The sequence below is a fragment of the Lepisma saccharinum genome, chromosome 18 (genome assembly GCF_977018435.1).
Source record: "Lepisma saccharinum chromosome 18, izLepSacc3.1, whole genome shotgun sequence".
NCBI lineage: Eukaryota > Metazoa > Arthropoda > Insecta > Zygentoma > Lepismatidae > Lepisma > Lepisma saccharinum.
The window spans coordinates 27,301,273-27,318,334 of NC_139246.1; the positions used below are offsets into that span (position 1 = coordinate 27,301,273).

The window sequence follows — 17,062 nt, forward strand, 5'->3', positions numbered from 1 at the left end:
ACAAGCGATCTACTGAAGCAATATGTCCATCAATTCATCGAACTCTCATGGAGCTGATGAAAACGAAACCATGACGAAACGACACAAAAAATATGTAACTAATTTCTTTACTACCTTCAAATAAAACGTATCAACCGAACCTAAGTGACAGTAAAGAATATACTTAGCATTCGTTGATATAATATGGTATAGCAGGAATAAACAAACACACGTGACTACTTGGCAAGGGCCAAAGGGAACACCATAGGAGGAGTAAAGAGGTTAGAATATCTCTCCTTTAAATCTATTCTTCCTTAAGACAATAGCTCAATATTTAAATTCACATGATTTTGTCATTCATAATTGTAATCAACATTTTTTTGGCAGTTGAACCACGGTTGAAGGTAGGTTGAAGGTTGAAGCATAGGTTGAAGTTGGTCAAGGTGGATCAACCTATCGATGAAATTTGACCGTAAGTAATTCTTTAATTTAAGACGTACATCACGTGAATTAGATCCAATTCTATAAAATTTTGCTCCTAATGCTTTCTTTTTGTTTGCTTTAATGCTTTGTTACTGCCTGCTGAGGATGGGACAATTAGCAAGTTGTCATTGGGAAATGGTATGTTCGTAATTGTCCCGCAGCGGACAGCTGTGTTCTACGGTGTTGTTTCTTTTTGGTGCTCTTCATCTCCTCTTCATGTTAAGTTCTGGTTTTTAATAGATTTGCTGGCATATATTAGACAAAAATGCGACTAACAGCATGGCTACTGAGAAAGAAGATGCCACATGGTCATATATGGACAGGGTAGAAATATTATAGAAACTATATTTACATGTACTGGTGTAACGGTTCCGAATGTTTAATGATTTTTCGTAAGTTTAGTAGTGGATTTAGAATAGTGAAAACGATTGTGGAAAGAAGACCGAAGTTTGAAGACACAGTTAAAACTTAATTAAGTATTATTAACCGAAGAAATTTGATTTGCATGATTTGAAAAGTAGCTTACGCGATCAATCTGCCCTTTGCAGAAATCATCCATTCCAGAAAGACTAATTATCGTAGAATTTGGCCCAAGTTCCTTTTGTTTTATTGAGATTTCATCATGCTACGAATGCAATTTTTACATGGTTCGATTTCGATGTACGTCTGTTAACACATACTGCGAAGTTTTAGCTATTACTTAAGGTTTTGTTCAATATATGCTTTCGTGGGTAGGTTTGGTTCCCTTAGCATTAACGTAAAGTCCCTAAATGCATTCTACTAAGGTTCCGATTTACATCTACATTCGTTCCCACGCTTCTACGATATTTACTGTCGCTTGTCGACGGAGAATATCTTGTCCATGAGAAGTGCATAAGGTAATTTACAAGTTTTTTTTTAACATAAATAACTTTTTTCGAGCCCAAACAGTGCTCATTACTTTACTTCGTGTGACAATGATTTCCAAAATTCTATGATAATTAGTCTTTGTGCTAGGAGAAATCATGTTATTAATCTGATATTCCCCGGACAGATTTCTTCATTTTTACAGATGAAACTACTTACGGTAATAAGTTCCTGTAACATTGTCTAACATGTGGAAGGTGTTTTGTGTGATGTAAGGGATTTCTTCAAATTGAAAAGTTTGGGGCTCATTTGGGGGCAGGTGACTGCGGCCAATTTGTAACATGCCTTTAACAGGGACTCTATAGATAAAGCTTGGGAGCCGGAGCGGAGGTGGGGCTGCATTAGCAGTTAGGGGCGGAGCCCGGAATCGGTGGGAAATTTGGACTAAAAAATTTCAAACAAAAATAATTTTTTTAGTTTAAATTTCCCACCGATTCCGGGATGAAAAACGTGACTACACTTTAAAGAATGTTCCGCAAGGCAGATAGGTAAGTACAAATGTCAAAAATTGACAAAACGAAGAAGTTATAGGTGTCCGAGGAATATCAAATTTTTACCGAAAATTGTAATGTTTTGTGGCGCTATCCATGAATGGTTTTTGGGGCTATCCGTCTCAGAATCGGTGGGATATTTAAACTAAAAAATTATTTTCGTTTGAAATTTTTGAGTCCAAATTTACCACCGATACCGGGCTCTGCCCCTGGTGTAATTGACCGATCGCCCCCTACCGTGGCCGCGCTTCCGCTCCAGCGTTCGGTATTAGTTAGATATAGCAAAAACACATTTAACTCGTTTATTTTCAAATTAATTTCATTTGTACTTAACTGATATGCATAGCCGAACATTTATCAACTTGGGATTACTTTGTTTTCAATGAAAAAAGCGTTATTTTTAACATTATAAGTATTTATTGGTTGTTGCTAATTGGCGGCCAAATCTTGACTCACGTTGTCTATCGTCAGCTGATATGCATTGTTTCCAAACTTATGAACCGATAAATGCCGTACAAACTATTCACAAAAGGTTCTTAAGCGAAAATTGATCCACAAACCATTCATGGAAGGTTAGGTTAGTTCAGTAAGGTTAGGCAAACATAGAAAATTGAATTGAAAAAAAAAAAGACGCTCGCACGTCATCTTGTAAAACTACTGTGTGGTTGCTACACTAACACTTATTAACCTAAAAATGATGGTTTTTAATCCACAAACCATTCACGGAAGGATAGGTTCAGTTAGGTTAGGCAACAATAGAAAATTAAATTGAAAAAACACTATTCCCAGCTTCCAAAAGTCCACAGGAACTCAATTCTCTAAGTATTTTCCCATCTTTTCTCCTGTAAATTTGAAGAAATGTGTTTTCACTATATCTAACTGTTACCGTTCGGCTTTCTCTATAGAGTCGGTGTTAAAGGAATGTTAGAAATTGGCCAGAGTCACCTGACCCCAAATGGGCCCCAAACTTTTAAATTTGAAGAAATCCGTTTCCAGGATACGGAAAACTTACCTGAATTTCACCACGACACGTCATATTCCACAGCCCATTCCTTCTAACGAGTAGCTTACATTCACTGCCACATTTTCGATATTCCTTTCCTTTCTTCACGATCCCATGTTCAATTAAATTAAAAAAATCCACAGGATCTTCCACACCCAGTATGAATTTCACCATGCATCCACGACACGTCATGTTTCTAACTTTCATTGCAAACACAGACAGTTTGAAACACAGGATACCCAATGAACATGAACAAAACACAATCACGACGTGTGATGATGTACGAAGGTGTATACACCAAACGCTATTGTCCGTCGGAGAATTAATTTTCAACGAAGAACTTGAATTTCCGCTATGAAACATTCCCACATCACACAAAACACCTTCGAGATGTTAGACAATGCTACAGGAACTTATTACCGTAAGTAGTTTCTTCTGTAAAAATGAAGAAATCTGTCCGGGGAATAACAGATTAGTACACCTAACCTAACCTTGCCGGAAATGGTTCGTGGGGCTACCCATGAATTTTTACATGCGTCCTTGGCATTTTAGTAACAGATTCGTGATTAGAAGGCCAAATTTAGTTAGTATACCAAATATTGACATAATTAGAGACATTCTCTATATTCTTCATTCATACCGACATGAGCCCCAAAAATTCACGATAGCCCCACATACCATCACGGGGACGAGGTATGCCTACGAGGTTAGGTTATGCCTGTTCCATTAGCACTCATTTTGTTCAATTTAGTATATACGTATATCAGTTTTTCTCGATGAAAGAAAATACCAACAAGAACTTCTAAATGCTACAGAAACTTGTTTCGGTAAGTAGTTTCTTGTGTAAAAATGAAGAAATCCCTTTGGGACGCTATCGAAGCTTTACCAAATTTGAATTTTCCTTAAAGTAATGAGCATGGTTTGGTTATCTAAAAAAAGTTATTTATGTTGGGTTCCCTAGACCCGAGCCTGTAAGCATCCCATAACCAGAGCCCAAAGCCTGGCACCTTAGACTATACAGATGTGGTTTACATTTTTTCATCTGCATTCAACTATAATACATCTTCGCAAGCTAAAAACAACAGAAATCTTTCACATGGACATAATCTTCATAATTTACGCAGACATTTTCATTTTCTAAGGGAGGTATGGAGGTTTAAGGGTACCCTGTGAGGTTCGAAAGGAGCTTTGTGGTTGAGACCAAATATTACGTGATCCACCAGTGGAGAGTGAGTAGCCATGTAAAGTTGTGTGTTTGCTTATCGTGGTGTTAGCTTAAGAAAGCAGGGTGAAATTTCATGGGAAAAATAAAAACCACTTAAAAGAACAGTATTATATTTGCATCTACAAAAAGTGGTTATGCCAATCTTTAAGAAGAATATGGGTATAATTTCATGACAACACGATTGAGACTTGCACCCATGAGCTAACCAAGTTATGTACTTAATTTAGTTTCTTTATTGGTGTTACACATCCCTTGCACGATTCCTAATAGGTACAGTCAAGTTGTTGTTCAAAGATATGTGAATGCAAATGTCTGTCTCTACTTACATTCAGTTACATCCCCATCTTATGTGCTTGCATGAGACAGTATTGTACTTGTAGGGCCTCTCCGATGGGGCAGTGGTAGCGTCGTAGCCTTGTAATCAAGGGGTCCCAGGTTCGATTCCCAGTGGACACATATAGTTGTTCTGATCCCACTTTAAACTGTAGGTCTAGTCCCAATTAGCCTTACTATGCATAAAGTGGACTTAAAACATCAACTCAAACCAAAGTACACCAAAACATCAACTCAAACCAAAGTATTGTACTTGTGTTGTTAGAAAGAATCGTCTGTGAAAGTGATAGTTTCTATCATTTCTTGAGAAATGAAACATTGCCGGAAACAAATTGAATTATTATAATGATGAATACTTTGGGTACATACCTTCGAACTTGAATGTACACTCATGTTCTCATAAAGTGGCACATTTTTATAACATTTGACAGTTGAAGAATGTGCCACTTTATCTGAACAGGACTATACCATTGTCTGGGCAAGAAGTAACTATATTTTGTAATGAGAGAATTAATGCAATTATAATAATAATAAACACTTCATCTAATGTAGTGAAGATTTTTATTAGAGACAAGAACAAGGCTAGGGAAACTTGATTGAAACTTGTGTAGTTTCTGTTGTACAACTGCAAGTAATTTGGGAAATTTATTATAAGGAATATCATTATTGAGCAACAGAGAACAATATGATATTATTATTTATATTGGTATACAGGTCCAACTTACTCCGAAGGGGTGACCTTCCACTTAGTACATCCGATTGTCAACCTCACTTCCATGTAGTACACCCTGGACTGCATTTTGCAGACGGAGGAGGCTCTGGCAACTGGCCCTATAATTCTTTGTCGTCCTTGTGTGTGCTGAGTGCCTCTTTACAGCCTCAGCTTTTAACCGAAGTCAGAATATTTTAGTTACGACACAACAGTTATGTTATTTTAGTTCTGGTAAGGGGCTGAACCCCATATATAATGACGGGTGCATAATAGCCTAAGTGCTGATGCACCCAAAATTTTAAATTGAAATCAAACTTACTCCGAAATCATTGTATAATATTGTAATCACCATTCCATCTTCTGTTGCAGGAAACATCGTATGTTTCGCAAAGTGCATGAAGAGTGTGGACAAAGAATGTTGAAACAGTTGGAAATTGAAGAACAGAATATGCTGTATTTAAGACATCCATACTTGACACCTGTAAGTCCATTACATAAAATAAACATTCGGTATTGCTAGTTGAACAAAGTTGATATGACTTTCATAAAGTGTGCAGGAGGAATTGATGTTTATAGAATGTTTGTCATGAGAAGCGGAAATTTCATTCTGCAAGTTGTGGAAATTATGCTTGTAATTTTTAGCTGATGAACTTATGTTGAGGGTTATCACACATATGTAGTGTGAGTAATAATGTTATGGCCTTCTTGAACTGTCCTTGTTTTAACTTTGTTAGGCTTGTTGCGTACCGATGTCCCTCATCGATATTCATTGTGAGATTGCAACACTGAACTATACTAAAGTCCCACAGAAAATGGCTGCAGCTGCCGGCGCCGCTACAGGAGTACCAACATACAGCGAACGCTTGACTCGCACGTGAATCACGGGCAATCAGCTGAGAACGGGAGATTGAGATTTGAAAAATAATTACATTGTGTAACTGAAATATCACTGTACTAAGAGGACATGCTAAGAAAATTATAAGCATTATAAGTATTCTATCTTACACAATAAATGGATAAACAGTTTATTCTTTACCTTTAATCCGTAATTTGAAAACACCCGAGGTCTATGCAGCGCCACTTAGTTTGCTTCACCAGTCACTGCACGTGTGTCCTTTCAACAGTTGGTAACATTTCGCATGCCCGAACATTAGAGTTTCCGTTGGCCCGTTACAGCAGGAAGTCCCCCGCTCTAGCCAATTCGCAGTTGCATCATTCACAGAGCGGCCATTTCTCTCAAGTTAATTCTGCGGGACTGTACACATGGGTACTTTTGTGTAGTTGAACAATCTTTCTTTGTTCTGAGCACAGTTGCACTGTTCTTCTGCATGTTATATAAAGTTGATGTCAGTCGCATGCTTGGTGTACAGTTGTTCCCCATGTGCCTAAATATGTAACAAGAAATATATCGAAAGACAGACCACACTCCAGATTCCTAAGTTATATGCAAGTGGGTTACTGAGAAAGGAAAGGACACATAGGTATGTGTTAGTGACGAAAGTGAACATGACACCGCTTTGGTTGTTACGTATTTAGGCCCGTGGGGGACAACTGCATCACTTCATCACAAGCATGCGACTGATGATGTTAACTTACATCATTCATAAAGTGCAGCAGCAAATTTCACATGATCTTAGAAGAAACACAAAGATCTCCGTTGCGGAATCGTTATCACAGCATGCTATGATGCCAAGGGTCCCACGTTCGAATCCCAGCCTGGGCATGGATGATCTTTGCGAGTGTTCCTTCATCAGTTTCATCGTATCATCACTCATCCTCATCTTTGCGATTAATCAAAAGTGGCAGAAAAGTGAAGTAAAATAAACTAATTCAATCAATCAACAAAAATAACGTTTAGCATGCATTGAGCAGTATAATTCTGTGTATTTCATACCTTAAAAAATAGTTAAGGGTCGGGAAACAGGTGCACCAACGTGCCTATCGATGTTACAGAAAATGACACTTCTGATGGGGGGTTAAGTATTTTGAACCACTTGCTAAAGTTTTATAATATGTGATCATACAAAAATCCAATTTCTGTTTCAGGAGCAATCCTCTGGTCATGCCAAGGCATTGAAGAAAGATGAACAATCGTGGATTGCAACACTGAATAAACAGAGGCTGACGTTTAAGGATCATATGTACGTGGTGGATCATTTAGAACATTTGAAAGTAAATGATGCGTGGGAATAAGCAGACAAGTGCATTGAAGGATGCCAAATGGATTGTAGGGCAAAATTATTGAGTATTATGTATAAAATGTAATAAATATTCACATTACAACTAGTATATTTGAATTCTTTAAACTAATCCCATATACTAATGAAATTTGTGAATCAGTGCTGCTTTAAATGCAAGAGTCAATTATTTTATATTATGCAGGCATTTGAAAAAATGTGCCCACCTATGTATTGGCCATAAAAAAATCATGATTTCATTAAACAATTGGGCAATTCATGCCAATTCAACAAAAAAAAAGTGTCATTTCTGACTAGACCATCTCAGATTTTTCTGAAACTCGACTAGTTGGTAGTCTTTATGAAGATATGAAATCCTGAGAAATTGTAGCTTCCTGTGTGGCAAACTTATGGAGTTTTGGGGGCTCAAAAATACAAACAAATCGTTGATTTTTAGTCTGCCCCAGACTTTCATGGATAATTGCTGTTATCCTTATTGACGTACATAGCTGGTTGTAGTCTTGTTTGAAAGGACATGAAATAGGCTTTCCAAGGGTGTATCACATCACTATATTTAGAATAAAATCTTTTCAATGTCATCCACTGACCTTTGGACCTTGAACTTTTGAAGATGCTGAGATTTCCTTGAAACTGAAATATATTAACACAAGGTTACACTGTAGCATAACTGAATTTGAATTTGGGACGACTATGGGATAATTTAAGAAAAACAATTTAATTAGCAAGTGTATATTTTCAGCTGGTCATTTCTAGTGTGAGTTTGCAACACTGCACTATTGCATTGCAGACTTGCTAACGTGCAATACTTCTGCAACTGGAAAGTGAAGAATGTGTACAGGAGTCTTGTTTGAAACAATAAGGAAACAATTTGCAAAGGAAGCGAGCTGTTCCGGCACACAAATGACTGCCTTAAAACCAAAACAACCAGAGCCCCAAGTTTTCAAATACACCAAGTCCAACATGGTAGCCATACTCTGTTCCTGGAGGAGCCATGCATAGCAGCAGAGAAGGGGGTGGGCAGAGCGAAGCAGTACATGCTGCTGCGAAGGTTGGCAACTGCAGTCACCTCCATGGAGTCTCGTTCCCTCATGTGTTTATTGGCAGAGCTCTCTCTCATTACTACTTGCGCGGACTTGTTTGATTCGTTCAATCGCTCCAGAGATACCTGAGACAGAGTATACATGTACCATCCACAGTGTTCGAAGTGAGGGGGGGGGGGTATCCCCCAGCTAGCAAAATTTTCACCAAGCATCCCCTAAACTCTCCTCATTGTCACAATGTTAAATCATAGGAGCCCCCTGACTGCTGTTGCCAACCTTCCCAGTCAGCATGTACAGTGGAATCCACTAGAATGCTTTCGCTAATTACAGTTAAAGATACATGCATAAAACAATTTTGCATCTCTGACATGTCCAAAAGTAACATACTACGTGAAGATTATTCTTGGGACACAAACGAACCAGCTGGGCATTCAAGGACTAAAGGCATTTTGACTTAAAATTTAAACCTTGACATTCACAATTTATATTAGAATTTAAACTCCAAGAATCATTCCCATGAAATTCAATTTTTTTTTATTTCTTTTTTTTAGCAGTTTCTCAGTACAATCTCTATATCATTACAACCTTTCACAGTTTAGGCCATTTTTGTGAACATACTTAAATATAAAAAGAAAAATTATACTATAAATAATATATCAATTATCACAACAATTTTTCATTTATAAGTACATCGATGTAGCACCAATAATGTATACATATTTGTTCTTAGTGAAACAAAACTTGTTCGTAGTACTTCTACAACAATTATTAACCATGTCCTCCTCATGGACAGTTAATATGGTATTTACATTATTCAAAGCAATACTTCAGAATATGTTTGTCTTACAACTTACCCAAGATGTTAAGAGTAAGTAGAATAACGAAAAACAATTTTGGGCAGAAGAAAAAATCTTTTTAACATTGTTCTTTGATATAATTTGTCTGTTCAGTAAATTACAACAAGAAAGAATTCTCATCGTGGAAGACTGTGCACTACACTGATTGGTATATTTAAGATAAGAATATATGTATACACGTATGGAAATAGAAATGCAATTCAATACGTTAACATTTCTTCGTATGCTTTTCATTTATATAGATTTTGTGATGCATAATCCAGTATAATTACTACACACAAAATAACTTTTTATAACAATGTTTAAATATTCCTTGAATCCATTGTCAAGAGGAAAGATATGTTACACAATACAAGATATGCAATATTTTGTTATGCGAAGATATTCTAGCATAGCGAAGTCGATAATATAATGGAATAAAAGTCCAGGAAACAGATTTATTAAGCTCTAATTTTGGTGGCCACCATCCACTCCGAGACATGCATTCTGTTAGTATAAGAAGCTACAAGAATAAGGAATGTACAGTTCACAAAATTAATACAAGCTCACATTCACTGCCTATAATTCCACACACTACAGATTACAACTGTGGAAAAGGGGGGGGGAGGAGGGTGACATCTGCATAAAGCCAATGTTTTTTTTTATCCAGAAGATAATGCTAAGAGGATTGATAGGGAAAACTTTGGAATCCACCTCCACTACCCTAGATGGTGTTGATGGATAATCCTATCCTGGAAATAGCAAAGTCTTCACAAGCAGTGTGAGAACTACAACAATCAAGATCCTTCAAGCTTGGGGGAACAATCAGCTCATTCTCCACAGCACGTTAAGTACACTTAAAGCATTCCTGACAGTCTCCTAAGTTTTGATACCAAAGAAAGAACTTCAATAAATCTGCTTTACTGATAAGTAAGTACTTTATTCCAATATATTACCTTACTACCACACATTGCATACCCTGAAAAACACAAAAATACCTAACGAAGTGCAAATCAGTTTCATCACGTAAGATTACGGGTGTAAATTATTTGCATATTAGAAAATTTTAAACTAACTTTTTTTTATCCAGTACTAAAATAAACACCCAGTAAGTTCAAATATCCAAATTAATACATTTTTACTGAAAATCCTTTCCCGAATAAATATCAATTGGCCATGGTCTTCATCCAGAATTCTTCACATGTTGAATACTTTAATATATTTGGTCCCTACGACTACTAAAACATATCTTAAATATTGCATAAGAACCTACATCTATTCAGGAATTATCTGTGCAAGTTTTATAAACAATAAAGCACTATCAGACTTTCACCATTTCCAAAGGAACAAATAAGAGTGGAAAACCATGTGATTTTCACAAAACATGACCCTGTGCTGGGCTGAGCATATTAATACTATGTTGTCACCCAAGGAAAACTTGAGATGATAATACTACATATTGTGCATAATACAACAAAAACATCACAATAAAACAACTGTGCATTTGGAAGCAGTAACTTGCGACACTTTAAAGCTCTCTATATATACATCGAAGGACATTGCAAAGCAATTGCATTTTACTTTTATCAAGCAAATATCTAAATAGAAATGTAACGGTACCATTCTCAGAGAACGAAATTAGTTTCAAGGCATTGTAGTTTTTTTTTCAAAAAAAGCCACAATTTGCATACTACACAATGTTGAATAAAAACCAGGACACTGATTTATTAATATCAAAATGGGCAGGCAACTCATTGCAAAGGGGGAGGGAGTTAATTTGGAGAAACCTTTACGTAAAATCAGACTTTGATACAGACAATTCCCGATTTAATCAATGTGATTGCTACTAAATAACAAGATTCCAATTAAAAGCTTGGAATTACTAAAATCCCAATAATTTTTTTAACCAATTTTCTAATTTTCCACCTTATTTCAGAAATCCACATGAATGTTTACGTAACTATATTCATGGAGAGGAGAACAATAATATGTACATACCCTCTAGGAACAACAAAGCATAAAGAACTCAAAACTGAATGGCATCAATGTTACATTATCCTCAACAATGAACTATTACATACATACATTTTCTTTGGATACACATTGAGAGAATTGAAAAAGCAATTTATATTAAAATCTGCATTGAGTCATACAGAAAAAAAAAGCAAATACGAAAACTTTGAGGACATATTTCGTACAGACAAATACTAATATATTTGTATTGTTGAGACTTATTTGGTAATTTGTTTCATATCATAGCATGTCTACATATTATATTTTTACAAGCAAACGCAAATACCATAAAGTGTTGCAAATATCAGTGTCGAGAAACACAAGCGATAAAATATATATGTGAAAACCACTTCCTTCAAAGATTAGTGTCAAATGTGAACCTCTGTTTCCAGATGTGTACTTCCTTGTTATAATTCAAAATAATTTCCAATCTTCATGACCTTTTCACTTCAGTATTTTTGAACATTTTCTTTAATTAGAACACATCTGTGTAAATACTTCTGAAGAGATGGATATAATTGCTATCTTTTCTATTCTAATTTGTAACTATTACATTACAAATTGGCTCTGAAAACTATATTTTTAAAGAATTACAATCACAGCCCTTATGTACATTCATTTTAGATAACACCAGTGTTCAAATTTGGATAAATCAAACCTATCAGAAAGAATGCATACAGTAGTGAAATAATAAAAAAATCCTCCCCATCATATTTACTATTAGTTTTCCACGAGAAACTGACATTTGCATGAAACCTCTCAGTAATGCAAAAAACAGCTTAAAATGGTCCAGGTGGACAAAAATACAAATGTTATTTTTTTAAAAGCTATTATTGGACTGAGTGGCAAGTTACGGAGATGAAGACTATTCAAATTCTTTAAAGTATATAAAAAATACAAAAAAAACTATGAAAATATTTTTTTTTTTTTACAAAATACGTACAAAGCATTACAAATATACAAAATGTCAGGAGAAAATCACAGTTAAGATTTTTTAGCCCTGGTTATAGCACTTGTAGCACTTCATTTGATCCATGCAGAGGGACCTTTTAACACTTCAGATTTCGTAAGAGACTTCCCCTCCGTGAGCAGCTCTGCAAATTTTGCTCCAATGGGGTCAGAATTCAACGTGGCCACTGCGATGACTTTCTCACCCTTGCAGTAGTACGCAACGAAAGCCAAATCTTCCAGACTACCTGTTAGAAGTACACCATCGAAGCCTGCACCATAACCTGAAATGGAGATTTCTTTGTAGCAGCACTGTTACAGGAAATTATACAGAGGTAAAACAGGGTTGCTACGATTTTTTGATTATGAAATGCCCTGACATTTCCAGGCTTTTCCAGTCCAAAAATTATTTTTTCCAGACAGTGTCTCATTAAGACTTGCTTTTTGTGTTTTTCCATTAAATATAAAAGTCTGTTAATTAAAGGGCTCGGGAGTAAAAAAACATGGTGACATTTTGGTCATTAAGTTAGAAAGTTAAAAAGAGCAATCCTTAAATTTTCACATGTAATTGCCATGTCATGCAATTTGCATTGGACTCATTCAAGGCTTCAGAAATTGTTAACCCCTTAAGTGAAGAATTTGTTGAACAAGTCGCTACTGGAAAATGTAGGTTTTTACATCAAATTCAGTTGAACGCCTTAAGTGTGGATGGCGTATTGTGCTGCTGTAGTGCGGAAGGCGTATATATGCACTGTTTGGTTCAACTATATTCGACTTACTGTGGCGTATATAGTCACACACATTTGGTGAGATAGTTCTAGCTGTAGTAGAAACAAGAAGTAGAGTAGCAACAGAAAAAAAATACGAAAAGAAAGAAGGGAAAAATTAGTTTTGTCTTCTTTTTCCTGTCTTGCTACTATATTTTGTTTCTACTACAGCTAGAACTATCTCACCAAACGTCTGTGTCACTATATAAGCCACAGTAAATCTAATATAGTTGAAACAAACAAAGCGCCTTCCGCACTACAGCAGCACAATGCAGAGGGCGTATATATACGCCATCCACACTTAAGGGGTTAAAACAACACTAAAACAATTTATCTACAGTATAGCTTCTAATAACCTGTGTTCAATAAACTAAATGACAAAAACATCACCATGTATCACTCCAGAGTCCTTCAATAATTATGAATATTCATTTTCACAATTTTTTAAAAATCAAATTTCATTCTACATACAAAAAAACACGAAAATGTGAAGAATAACGTAAAATTACAATCAGCATGAAACTTCCATCTAGCCTTCAAGCTAAGGTAACAGAGGCACATTATTTCACCATAACACATCTCACCAATCTAAAAACACTGGATAATCTTCATAAACTATACAAAATTTTTCACTTTCCAGTGGATTTGCTACACAATTCCTACATGCAACCAAAAAGTCTCCAAATGCTGTGGGCTTATAAACTTAAACAAAAAAGCCGAATTTTCATGTACTTACTACCATTATGCAGAATTAACAGATAACAAGCTAACATCCATTACGTAAAATTCTACTATTGCTATAATCTTGCTAAAATTTCTTTATACACCAAAATGTAAATGCCAAGACCAAGATTTGTAAAATAATAGACTATACCCTCCTCTTCAACAACCTTTCTGATAATTATGATCATATTGTCCACCTACTTTAGTTATCAATCAGTATACCTGTATACAAAAGTGAAAATTAGATTATTACCTACAAGTCTATGTAGAACCGAAATTCAAAAGGCGGCATAATTTTGTACAATATTTGAGAATATAAGCACACTAGGATCAAGTTTCAGAACTGATTCTGATTGGGGAGTGGAATCACAAAAAAATGAATCCAAAAGTGGAAATGAACTTCTTGCTCATTTTGCAACTTTCTCAAGACGATCTGCAAAATTCAGATATTTCCCAGTTTTCCATGTATGTAGCAACCCTGACACACACACAAATCTGACCATTAACATTTTTGAGTTAAGACATATTCCTTCCCGCCACAACATCCTCCTACCAATTCAACTTTTAAAACAAAGGACCATGCCTACGTAATCAGAAATATAGTTTTCGGACTACAAACTGGATGCCCTGTTCTTTTCATCACAAGATCAATTTCTCCCTGGAAGTCAGCTATAACTTTACACAGTTTATATTACACATACCTGCATATCTAATGCTTTTCCCGAACACCATGCACCAAAAGAAAGGCACACTCCTAGCTTCCTTCTGTTGTCCCAGCATATTATGTGCGGCCGCTTTGCCATGGTAATGGGCTAACTGCCAGTGTCCAATACTTACAGGCTTATTATCATATATGAATAATGGTGCAGCAGCTATATCACCTCCTGCATATATGCCATCTACGTTGGTTTTTAGGAACTGTAACAAGATCAAAATCTATTATTAACCCTGATAAAATTTTATGCTAATAATTAAGCTAAATACTTTCAGCTGGGGAGAATTGTAAAGTTAATAAAAATCAAGATTTGTCTGAAGATAATTGATAAAATTATTCGCAAATCTGCCAAGAAAGAATGGAATGAAAGAATGTAAACTTAAAAGAATGGAAGAATGCACTACTAGATTCACATTTTTGTGGTGAATAAAATTAATTATGATTAAGAAGTGACTACATTTCTAGCTTTAATTTCAAAACTAAAATTACACTTTGTTTTATTATTGCAAATAAAATACAGTGCTAAAAAAAAAGTGTTGCATATTCAGGGTTTGTGATCATTTTATTGTACTAGATACACGGAATCATATTCAAGAGTACAGGCGAGAGACACAAACAGAAAGAAAAAAGTGCAGCCATGCAGAAGAAACAAAATCACATTAGAATCAAAAGATTGAAAATGTGGGATGTGAAACACAAAACAAAAACAGGGTAATACAGTGTAAATACGGCTCGCAGGCATGCCTGGGATCAAGTTCAGTACTGTGTATAGCCACCTCGAGTCCGAAGGCATGCTTGAACACGCCGGGGCATGCTAAGGATAAGAGCTAATAACTTCCCCTGAGGAAGACTGTCCCACTCTTTAATGGTAGCCTCCCGCAATTGCACCTTGTTCACAGGAGGATTTTCACAGCTGACAATTGCTCGCTTCAGGTCCCCATGCATGCTGCACACAATTCATGTCTGGAGAATACGCCGGCCACACCATGCAGATCAAGGCACTCTTGAACCACTCTGGCTCGATGTGGTCGAGCGTTATCATCCACCAGCATGAAGCCATCCCCCACAGTTACAGAGAAACCTGCTATCACGGGTTCGAGAATAGCGTTTCTGTACATCAGACCAGTCATGTGACACTGGAGAGGACTTAAGGGCCTACCTACGTCGACAAAACATGATTCCACCCCAAAACATGATGGGAGCCCCCTGCTGCTGGTGACGTTCCTGCATGAAGGGCTCGTTCAATCTCTCATCTGATAGTCTCCAAACCCTTATGCTTTTGCTTAACGGGTGCAAACTGATGGGTGACGTCGTCTGTAAAGAGCGTGTGGTCCCACTGTTCCTGACTCCATTCACTGCACATTGTTGCCCACCTTACACGGTCTCTCTTATGGTGTGGTTTCAGAGGAACCTTGGGTATGAGTCTTCTTGATGTCAATCCTTCCTCATGAAGTCGATTCCGGACTGTCTGATTGGGAACATTCACTCCTGAGGCCCTCCACACATCCTGGCACAAACTGGTAGCAGTTGCAGTGGGTCTACGACATGCCGAAATCACCATGTACCGATCTTCCCTGCATGTTGTTTTGCGTGGCCTCCCTGTCCTTAGTCGATCAGCAACTGATTGTGTCTCCCTGAACTTTTTCCACACTCAGAGACATCACTTTGGCTCACTCCCCCATGGGCAGCGACGTCCACTTGGCGATCCCACTTGCAGCAGCGTTACAATTCGAATGCGGTCCGTAGCAGGAATGGTTGCTCGAGGCATGTTGCCCTTCGTTTTCCACCCACTCTCTGTGCAGTTTCCAACTCACAAGTGCAGATAAGACACTGACAATGCCTCCCATCGGGCTGCTTTCAAATCTGGTCAGGGTTCATGTGGCAACTACTGCCCTCTATCTGCTGAATATCGAACACACTTGGGGCAATATGTCTTGTTTCTGTCTCTGGCATTGCTCACATAATGAACATTGTATACCTTTTGGGGATATCTCTACTCAAACTGCATGCACTCATAATATGCAAAACTTTTTTTGAGCACTGTAGGTACTTTCTTCATATGAAGATTTGAACGTTTCAGCAATTGAAAACAACTGTATAGAGATTTTACTACAAAAGTTACACTTTACATCAATATAAATAATAGCTATTGTGATTAGTATTACATTGAAAATAAACTAATGTAATTTACTTTGATTCCGATCTAAAATATTGTTTATATGTACAAAGTAATAACAAATCAGAATATGTGGATAACCTGTAAAGCTGATACATGATAAAACCATCTGGATAATCTGAATATCTGATATCCAGATATTTGAAATCTGGATAGAAGATTATCTGATATCGGGATAAAATTTTCTCCAGATTTGGTCTGATAAGCCTGGAGAGGCTCCTGTCCGCTAAATGTTAAGTGACCATTTGACTTTTTCTGATATTTATTTTGATTTGAATATTTAAACTATTTCAGCCTTCAGCATGTTACTTTTTAGGAATCATAAGTTTATGAAGTTACTGCAATAGTAAAGTTCAGAGGTAAACCTTGTTGATACGATATTGGATAATACAATGTACCTTTCATTTGAAGTAAGTAAAACTGAATTTATATTGTTAATTTTGTAATTCACACATAGTAAATATGAACGCCTTTGAAGTTCTTTACATTATACAGCCGATAAAGGATTTTTCAT

The 17,062-nt window shown here is 36.5% G+C and overlaps 2 protein-coding genes across 4 annotated transcripts in view; one reads left to right on the top strand and one right to left on the bottom strand.

Annotated features, from left to right (window-relative positions):
• The first annotated feature begins 624 nt into the window (after positions 1 to 624).
• LOC146001934 (large ribosomal subunit protein mL63) lies at positions 625 to 7,418 on the top strand. Its single transcript, XM_083139658.1, has 3 exons — positions 625 to 786; positions 5,502 to 5,613; positions 7,179 to 7,418. The coding sequence occupies exons 1-3, from the start codon at positions 728 to 730 to the stop codon at positions 7,323 to 7,325; spliced, it is 318 nt and encodes a 105-aa protein (XP_082995784.1). The 5' UTR covers positions 625 to 727; the 3' UTR covers positions 7,326 to 7,418.
• Positions 7,419 to 8,595: 1,177 nt separating this feature from the next.
• Positions 8,596 to 17,062, bottom strand: part of LOC146002493 (apoptosis-inducing factor 3) — a 29,407-nt gene continuing 20,940 nt past the window's right edge. For all 3 annotated transcript variants that reach the window (XM_083140376.1, XM_083140375.1, XM_083140374.1), the window contains 2 exons: positions 14,359 to 14,575; positions 8,596 to 12,451 (listed from right to left, as the gene is read on the bottom strand). In XM_083140376.1, coding sequence (XP_082996502.1) covers positions 12,243 to 12,451; positions 14,359 to 14,575 — 426 coding nt within the window. In that variant the 3' untranslated portion in view covers positions 8,596 to 12,242. The remainder of the gene's footprint in view (positions 12,452 to 14,358; positions 14,576 to 17,062) is intronic.

What these genes read in the sequence shown, in the direction of transcription:
- LOC146001934 (XM_083139658.1), top strand. Translation starts at nt 728, where the DNA reads ATGCGACTAACAGCATGGCTACTGAGAAAGAAGATGCCACATGGTCAT. An exon ending in CATGGTCATATATGGACAGG is followed by an intron (nt 787 to 5,501) that starts GTAGAAATATTA and finishes CTTCTGTTGCAG; the next exon opens with GAAACATCGTATGTTTCGCA. An exon ending in GACATCCATACTTGACACCT is followed by an intron (nt 5,614 to 7,178) that starts GTAAGTCCATTA and finishes TTTCTGTTTCAG; the next exon opens with GAGCAATCCTCTGGTCATGC.